The 10234-nt window shown below is 34.4% G+C and overlaps 1 protein-coding gene across 1 annotated transcript in view; it reads left to right on the top strand.

Annotated features, from left to right (window-relative positions):
- Positions 1-10234, top strand: part of LOC117101224 (unconventional myosin-IXa-like) — a 104879-nt gene that overhangs the window by 70384 nt on the left and 24261 nt on the right. The window contains exons 21-25 of the mRNA XM_033241139.1: positions 89-238; positions 3423-3610; positions 4508-4750; positions 5200-5403; positions 7747-8449. Coding sequence (XP_033097030.1) covers positions 89-238; positions 3423-3610; positions 4508-4750; positions 5200-5403; positions 7747-8449 — 1488 coding nt within the window. The remainder of the gene's footprint in view (positions 1-88; positions 239-3422; positions 3611-4507; positions 4751-5199; positions 5404-7746; positions 8450-10234) is intronic.

Raw genomic sequence — 10234 nt, 5'->3', positions numbered from 1 at the left:
GTACAAGGATTCATAAAGGAGTTTAGTTTCGTTATTATTTTGCATGAATGTACCTAATATATGGTGTGTTTGATAATTATTCTTCAAGATCTTCCTACGAGAATCAGAACGTGCTAAGTTACAAGATGCATTACATGCTGTGGTTTTGAAACATATTGTAGTCATCCAGTGGTGGATTCGCGGAGTGCTTCAACGACGCCGATATCTTAGAGCGAAGCAAGGGATAATAACATTCCAAGTAAGATTTTGTAAAATTTAAACATATTATATAGCAAAAAGTTCCCAAAAGTACAACGAAAAATAAAATTATTCTAGAGTAGGGGTTTTTTACGCTGTGGCTAGAGATACTGTACCGTATTTCTACTTCAATTTGCTAAAGGTACGGTAAATGGCATTACGTCACCATCACCCAATAAAGCCAGAATGTGTGTGATGTCATCTTTAAAGACTGGCATTGTAGTTCACCCACGATGAGAGATGACATGCGAACGATGTACTGGGTATTTAGAATATTAGAAAGTACAGTACTGTAGGTTTACTTAGTATTGCCATCGATAAATAGGTGTATGGTTTCATTCAGTAAGAGTCCTGTCATTTATCTATATATGGCCATTTTCAAATAAGGACTGAATCCTGTACCAAACTCTGTATATGCCACTAGGCCCTGCTTAAATTCTTCGCTTGGTGAGGAACCTAAGAAAGACCTAGGCCTCGCTTGGGTTTTTCATTTGGTGGCGGCCCTGCTGTAGTGACAGATCTATCTGGTGGCATGTATCAGTTATAAACGAATACAAAATCTCATCCCAAGTTTAGTCCAAGAAGCCTAGGTTATAATATATTCGAAATTACCACGCTTTACAATCCGACCAACATATTCATACACTTTGAATGCACATGCCTAACTGATACCTCCTTGATTTACCCAACTTTATGTAGACTTCGTCGCTGTTATGGTACTTCCCCCAATCATAAACATTGCTCGTTTGGCCAGAATTCAGATCGAGAGAATGAGTTTCCACAATCGTGATTATTTGTATCAAATTTGTCGCATATACATTTGATGCAGGCCTATTTAAACATTAAAGTGCTAATACTCCATTAAGAATCCTCTTATTTACAGTTTACAGTATATTCAGTTTTTTAATGCATGTGTTGTCATGTAAATAGATTAGACCAAAGACTGAGTAGTATGTCAAATCTCTTATAAGCGAAGGCAAGCAAGCTGGCCTGGGGATTCATGCCTTCATTGATATGGCTATAAACGACATGACTGTCACTCTTATTACTGAGTGGAACCTTTACGCCTATCGATGACAGTATTATAAGAAAATACTGTACTCTTTCCTAGCATATTATGTGCTAAAAACATTATTCGCTAGTCATGTGGTGTGGGCGATCTGCAATGCTGGTCTTGAAAGATGATGTAACACACATTCTGGCTCTTTATTGGGTGATGGTGATGTAATGCCATTTACTGTAGGCTACCTTTAGCAAATTGAAGTAGAAATACGGTACCGTATATCTAGCCACGGTGTTTTTTTTTTTTTAGCAGTGAGAAGCTCACTTGATGTTTAAAAAAACAACTCTTCAAATATTATAAAATATATTTTGATACCTTAAACAGATTCTAGACCTGGTGTTACCATAGTTCCAACCAATATGCACTATTTACGCATTTTATAACCATTTAGTTAATTAAAAGAGGAAGCATTTGTCAATAAATAGTTTAGGTGTGTACATAGTGTGTTTTTCAGTGAGAATCACTCTGTGATGTTATCAGGCATTATGGCATTCAATTCCACTTTTACGCCAATGATCTTCAACTTTGTCACTTTTGACCCCAGCAATGCTAGCAGCACTGTCTCCACTTTACAGACCTTATCCCTCTGTGTTGTTGATATTCAGCAGTGGTTGTTGGGCAACAAACTGAAGCAGAACAAAAAGAAGACTGAGTTTTTGGTTTGTGCCTCTAAGAGTCATCTTTCCTTAGATCATGTTAAAGGTTTAAGCCTGTTGATAGGGGACACCATTATTCATCCTTCCGGAAGTGTCCGCACTCTTGGAGTGACTATTGACTCGTCAGCAGGTCTCAGCCTACAAGTATCTAATGTTAACAGGGCTGTTAAGTTCCAAATAAGAAACTTATGGAGAATCAGGAAGTTCATAGATAGGGATACCCGCTATGATGCTGTGAGGGCACTGGTTCTTTCAAGACTGGACTACTGCAATTCATTGTACAGTGACCTGTTAAAAAAAGATTTATACACCCTGCAAAAACTTCAAAATTCTGCAGTTAGACTCATTTCATATTTCTTTTTTAGAATTAAATTCAAACTTCTCTTTGTTTTCAAATCACTTTCTGGCGTCTGCCCTTTGTACATATCCAATTACATATCACTACGTACCCATGTGCGCTTAACAATATCTTCCAACTCCATCCAACTTGTTGAACCAGTCTACCATAAACATATTGGTGACAATTCATTCCCTTCAATTGCTGCCCAACTTTGGAATGGTCTGCCTAATTCTCTCAGATCTTGTGATTCGCTTAGGCAGTTCAAAGCACATCTAAAAACACACCTTTTTCAGTTCCTCACACCTCGCTTGATCATTTTTGTTTATTGTATTCTTATTTTTGTACTGCTTTATTGTATTAGTTAAGTTAGCTCACATGTGTTTGGTTTTATGCAAGCTTTACTTACAGCGCTTCGTAACTGAAAAGAAAGGCGCTATACAAGTAACAAGTAACAAGAATCAATTATGAATTAAGAATATAGTGTACTGTCATATTACCCACGTAACATACAATCAAGGCTAGGCCTAAATTTTTTTCTATAAATTATAGTTTAGGCCTCCTCATATTTTCAAGCTCGAGGCATACATTTTTTGTAGACCTATAGACCCAAGCCTATTGAAATCATCTTCTATGTCAGCTCACAATAACAACCTAACAAGTTAGACATACAAATGTGCAGAAAATTACTGGCTTTCTTATCGGATAATGATTTGTGGATTTTTAATTGCCAATTTTATATATTTGTAATTTTATATTCAGTCTCTCAATTCAGCACATGCTGTTTTTTATGTGAGTTTTTTTGCAGTAAGTATACCCAAATATATATATATATATATATATGTATACAACCTGTTAAAGTGAAACTTATTGTTGCCACTCTGTGGTCACTTCACCCATTCAAATGTATGTGCAGCCTGGCATTGGCTGTATATACTAAGAGCCTATTAACAATTACTGTACAATAGTGGTCTGGTTTTTGCATTTCTGTGAAAGTGGTACTGTAATGTTTCACATAGGCCTATATGGCATTATAGCAAGCTCCTATATTATTCTGTTGCAGAATTTTGTTCATGTTTTTTGACACAAGTATACAGTTTGTTTCAATATAATTTTGTTTGTTTATTAGGCTCTTTACCGTGGTTATAAACAACGTCAGGTCTACCAAGTTATCAAGGAGCAAGCGGTGCGTGAGAGTGCTGCTGCCTATTTACAAGGGTCATGGAGGGCCTACAAGCACAAGGTGCTGTATAACAAACTGAAACGTGGTGTTCTATGGATACAGTGCTACATCAGGGGAAACAAAGCTAGGCGAAAGTAAGGAAGGTTAAAATAATTATTATTCTATTCCTTTCACATCCAACAGCTAGTACACTTTCCAGTGACAGAATTAACAATCTGATGCTTTAAAAAGAAGTTTAGTTATGAGACTAATGTCCTGTTTGAGTTGGACTTTTTTGGTCAAACTAACCATAAACATGGCCAGTTTGAAAAAAAAAAATATCTGGTGCAAAGATCCTGCGTAGCATTCTGCTTGATCAGATTACTCAATCCCGAAGGTAAGTTTAACCAAGTGAACATTGCCCAGGAAAAATAATCAAGCTGTTTTTCCTTCATTCAGTTTTTCATATTGTATGCACCTATCAAGTTATGTTCTGATAGGAACCTATAATTTGGGCAAATGTCAGAAAGTTCTTAAAGAATTTCATCTGGTTCCATAAGTATATTAGAAATCATAGTAAATTAGAATCGTGTTGGTGCACTTACTCCCCGAACTGTGAATGATCCAATTCAATTAAAGGCTCATTAGTCTGAAAAAAGTGGCCGAAGCAGTTACTGAAACCATTGCTAAGGTAAGCAAGCAATTGGTTCAACTAAATAGATAATCTTTTTTAAGATGTCATATGCTTACAACTTGCGAGTAATAATATTTAAATATATTTGTGTTTCTCTATACATGGAGGAGTTAGTATGCTCTATACATCTCAAGTGTAAGATTTGGTGGGTGGTGGAATAAGGAAGGCGAGATTGGAAGCTAATGTCTAAACAAAATTGTGCTTACGTAAACTTTATTATTAAATGAATGTATGTAATTTCTGTTGTTATGGGTATTTTACAAGCCTCTTAAACCATTAAATTGAACAATAACATTATTAGTAACATCTTTTATGTATGAAAGTTCAGAAAGTGATTCAAATACAATTTTATATCAAGGTTGGAAGCATTGTTGGATGAGAGAGAACGACTGCTTGATGAAGAAGAAAGACAGGAAGAGGAAAGACGAATAATGCTTGAGAAAGAAAAGGAAAACAGGGAGATACAGATAATTCAGGATGCAAATGTTTCTAAAGCTGAAAGTGAAGATGAGCATTCTATCAGGAGTGACGAGGGCGTACATGTAGATGGAGAGGAAGACTACGATCCCCGATGTAGAACCAGGACCACTGAATCAGAAGGGTAGGTTTAAAGCGGCATACCTGTACTTCAGTCGGCTAAACTGGTGGTAGCCACTTGTGTGCGCTCAACTATGGAGATCCATTGTTACCTTCAGTGTCTGGTTCACTTCCATTCACTACTCTCTTTTTGTTTCAGCTTGACATCTAGAATGCAAGTATAAAAAAACACCATCTATCGTATGTGCTGTTTGCAAAATGGCTCATGTGTATGTTAAAAAATGCAGTGTACTTTTGGAAAAGAGTAGGGGATTATAAACTAGGGTGCTGCCCAGTTACAACCAGAAAGACCCCACTGAAAATAAGTCTGTAGACTTTTGTGGTATATTTTTGGAGTTCATACCAAATAAATCCAAAAAATCCAGCAAACTGCAGTATTATACAGAAATTATTTATCATTTTTTAACTTCCAAAACTTGTTTTAAAAAAATTTATTTGAATTGTTATTTTCAGAAGCAGTGGTATTCTGGATGCATCATCAGGCTCTGATGAGAATCTTCTGGATGACTCATCATACCGAAACATACCTCCCCCAACGAAAAATGTGCCATCTCCTTCGCAATCTGAGAGCACACTGACATCTTCTCCGACGACTATCTCACTGGAGGAAATTGATGACTGCAGGTCAGGTGCTGATCCACTTAAGCCTCTTCCAAGGTATGTATCTACTGCCCTCTATAGTTTTTTTAATGGAATATTGAAATAATGAAACAGTTGAAACAGACATTGAGAAAAAAACAACAATAATATTTAATGCTACTTGAGTATAAGTTATTTTAGTATTGTTATTTAATTACTTTTCAGATTTATCTAATTTTTTTTTAGTACAATATTTGATTTCATATCAAAATAGCAATTAAAATTACTTAATCTATATTTGTTTATAAATTATATACATTAATAGTCAAATTAATAGATTAAATGAGTTATGTATATGTTATATTGTGTGATGTAATGATGTTTTGGAGGGTTTTTTTACGCCAATCCATAGATACATAACCTAACTGAAACTTTAAAAACAATGCAAAATGATTACTCCAATATGTTATTTTAATACACTTTGATAATATCCTATATGAGACTGGATTTAACATAGCCACCAACAGTTGTAAAATAAGTAAAAAGTGATATATATTGAAATGCATCTGTATTCCTTCTTTGTAGCATTATGGAACAGTATGAAAAGTACAAATGCAATGTATCAAGCAAGCTACATATTAATCATGAAATAACATTTTAAACATAATTGAACAACTATTGTTCAGGATTAGTATGATTTGCCAACAGCAATGTCAACAGCTTCAGGGGAAAATTATGGGCTGCTTAAGGCTTTCTCCACATTGTATGGCAAATACCTGTGATTTGCTTTTGGGTATTATAATAATATGATATCGTCGGGGCCATATCATTTTGTCTTCTAATACGTAATAGTGTGGACAGTCAACTTTATAAATTTTTGTCTTGTTGGTTGTCACTTTCGATAAAAACAGTGTGGTGTCTTTCGGTTTCCATGGCACTGTGAATTTGTAGGTCAATGGGATGGGATCGTCCCCTGCAAACCACTTTTAATTATCTTTTAGCTCATCAGTTTACTTTGTGGGATTCTCTTCCTGCTCAGTGTCAATTTCCTGGGCTGGACTACTCAGTTTAAAGGCAGTGTCTAGGATTTACATTTCTTTACTGCTAGTATTATTTTATGGCATATAATTACATGTCAGTGTAAAAATGGAATATGAAAGAAAATATGGTACACACGTTGATGGTGTTTTTTTTCTCTCATTGAAGTTGAAATACTAGAAAAAGAACAAATGGGGGGAAAAATATAAAGATGATCAAGGATTGACTATTTGGGCGCATTAATGTCAAACTATGGCTAAAAGAATTTCCTAATTAATAGTAAAGTAATAATTCATTCAGGAAAAAGAAAAGAAAAGCAGTTTTCATCAACATTTTAATGAATCAAAATATAATAATGCATTAATAATAACCAATGCAAGGTTATTAGTATGTAAAACATTAATCATACATCAGGTCATTGATTTAAGTACATTTAGCAACAAATGTTCTAAAAAAATCTTATTAGTGGTCTATAATTTAATAATTTAGAACATACATTTTTAATTTCAGTTGAATGTGCCAAAAAATTGCATTAAAGAGACTCTAAAGAGAAAAGTAAACTCTAATATTGTATTTACGATAAGGCAAAGTTAATATTACATAAAACGTTAATTTTACATGTCTTAGATGTGATATAAATTTAGCCATAAATTTATTAGTGTAGGAACATATTTCCATTTATATACATTTGATTAATTAGTTTAAAATCAGTAAAGCAATAGTTTTTTTCAAGAAAAAGAAAACAATTAATAAAGTATAAACATCAGCAGTTAAAAAACAAAAAAAGAATCAAATAAAATCTAATGTTACATTATAGATCAAAATACATATAAATAAAAATAAATAAATACATATTCTGAAAGAGAGTTGAATAGACATTTAATTATCAACATGATATATGTGATTATTTGATCAGATTTAGAAAATTTATTTAAAAAATCATTTGATCCCTCTATTGTGCTGTGGTTTTTGTGGTGTATCACATGATAACTGAAAGCAGACTGTTATCTCATTCACGTCCAATTGGCTGACTTTCATTACATCATTGTGTAAATTGATATTTCTGGATGTGCGCTCAAGCATTACTTGTACTCTAAAATAAGGATATCATTTGGAAAGAAAGCAGTACAGTGCACAAGTCTGACATATGCCTCTCACAATGATGTAGTGGATTTGGGGAATCTGTATAGACTAAAGCAACGATAAAATGGGGATTGTTGTTGATTATTCATTAAATGTTCTCCAACATGGCTTAAAGAGTGTAATAGGCCTATCCTGGGCCATTGTAATTATACTTCTGTTGGGAAATATATATGATATTTTTGTACATGGAGTTCACTTTGATCGTCATCTTAGACACGTTATATTAATTCTTTCAAACAGAGTGAAGGACATAACAGCGGCATATGTCGAAGGACTACAACGTAAAAAATCAGAAGTGATATCAGATTCAAAATACCAGTTAAACTCTGGAAATGTTGTTAGCAGGATCAAAGAGGAGTTGGCTGGACTAGTCCAAAGCAAAGCAGATGAGTCTTCCAGTGAGGAGGGAACTCGAGTTAGAGAGGCCAAAAGACTTGCTGAGATGCGCGTTGAAGGGAAAAAATTGCAAGCTAAAGAAAAAGATGAAGTTGTTTCAGAAAAGGACTCTCAAAATAAAGAGGAAAAATTAATTACAGAATTACGAGTTGAGAGAAGGAAACTACCGTACAAAGATGACTGGAGGAGGTCAGAATTTTTTGAAGAAAAACGAAAGCAAGAACTAAGAGAAGAAAGAAAGAAAAATGAAATTGAAGAGAGAAGAAAATCTGCGATAAGGGAGGAGTGGTCAAGACCAGATATGATCATGGAACCTAAACAACTGGAAGTCAGGCCTGGTCACACAGGTGGTGAATCAGATTTTAAGGCAAAGATACGACTTGAGCGGAGAAAATCAGACTCTGGAGAAAAACGATTGAACATTGGTGTCCAAGTTGAAAGAAGTAAATCTGATTCCAGACATCTGGATAGAAAGTTACAATTAGAGCCGATTAAGAAGGAAAAGGAGAAGAACAAAGAAAACATTACACCGACAACAAAACCAAAGGTTAGTGAACGTACATTTCCATAATCATTTTCATCAGTTTTACGAGTCTACAAAACATATTCTTTTCGGTGACCTTCTCCCATACACCAAGAAGAATACACAGTAAAATGATGATTTTTGTCATTTATTTTTTCATAAATGGTACATAGGCCTCAGCTCCCATAAAGTGAATGGTTTGTACTCTTGTTCCTCTAATAGATTCTATTCAGGTACTAGTTCCTACTGTATTCCATTATGAATCGCCACTCCCTCAATTATGATTTTACCATGACTGAAACTCCAAAAGCCAGTGGGCTCAATTTACTAATTATTAATAAGTGCGATTGTTAATCTAAAATAAACAAAAATTGAATTTACTTAATTATTGTGTGATTGTATATACATTATCAAGATACGAGTAATTACAGAACTTGCATTGTTTTATAACAAAAGGTAACAGCTTCCATGATAATATAGCAAGCTAGCAAGATATTGTATATATCAAATTCCTATACAGAAATATTTTTGTCAAGCGTTTCGAAGTTGGTTCAACCACTGAGGTTTTATTGAAAAAAGCTTCGCGCATGCAGCTCTATGCAAATGAACCAAGATCAGATCTGCCGCAGCGCGTGAAGAACGTTCGTGTGATGCCTTTGAAATCTAATGTGTTTGATCCCGCCACCAGCTGCTGAGCATGCTTTGCTTGCCAAGAAATAGAACATGGCGAAATGGAGAGCACCTTCTTTTCTCAATGCACACTCCTTGCAGTCAATAACTGTGGATGCGCAGTCATTTCCAGCTTAAAGCTAATACATTTATCTTTTAAAAAATACCAAACATATTAATATTTTCTATGAAAAAGATTTCTGAATTTAATGAAAAATTTACATGAGCTTTAAAAGTATCATATCTTTCAACTTGAATTTCCATAACTTGGATAAAACTCGGTAATTCTAATTTTAACAGATATTAATTGAGGAATGATTGAGGATTATAATAAACTAAGTCATTTTAGTGTGAACAAGGGTGGACTATTTGAAAATTCAATCCAAAATCAGTAATTTTCAGTTTTATGCTGCCTCAGCTTTATAGTCAAACCAGTCAATCTTTAGACAAAGTTACAATGAACACAGAATTAATTCAAGAACAATGGAAAAAGAAGCTCAAATAAAGCAAAGCTTTTAAGCTGAAACCCTTGTAAAAGAATTAATACATATAATAAAGAAAGGAAACCAATATCGCCAGCATACGTCCTAAAGCACAGTCTGCATATGTTCAAGCCATACTTTCGGAAAAGACCATGCCTATTGCCACATACTGTACACGGCAAGCCTGTTGTTTCCAAGATGTTGGTAACGAAAAAAATGGTAATAATATTCACGTCTGCGCGCGATCCAAAGGCAGCGAACACATTAGTTTGTCGCGTCAAAGGGCTCTGTTGCCGAGTGATGTCCTTCTCAATAATACCTCCATGGTTCAACGGAAGGCGCTATACAAATTGCAAATTGTTATTATATTCTAAAATTATTGAAAGAAGCAATGTAGTACTACATAATGCTATAATACAATACAGTATTAAATAAGTAATATATATATATATATATATATATATTTCATTTGTGTTCCATGTGTGTTCGACAGAATGTGGTAAAAATGAAACAGCTTCAATAGTAGACTTTAAGAACACTGATTTATTAGAAACTCGGATATTTCTGCCACTCCTGTGGCCTTCATCAGATTCTCGCGAATGAAGACCACAGAAGTGGCAGAAATATCCGAGTTTCTAATAAATCAGTGTTCTTAAAG

The sequence above is a fragment of the Anneissia japonica genome, unplaced genomic scaffold (genome assembly GCF_011630105.1).
Source record: "Anneissia japonica isolate Jap-2015-1 unplaced genomic scaffold, ASM1163010v1 scaffold1946_len758022_cov188, whole genome shotgun sequence".
Taxonomy (NCBI): Eukaryota; Metazoa; Echinodermata; class Crinoidea; order Comatulida; family Comatulidae; genus Anneissia; species Anneissia japonica.
This window is presented reverse-complemented; position numbering and strand designations above follow the sequence as displayed.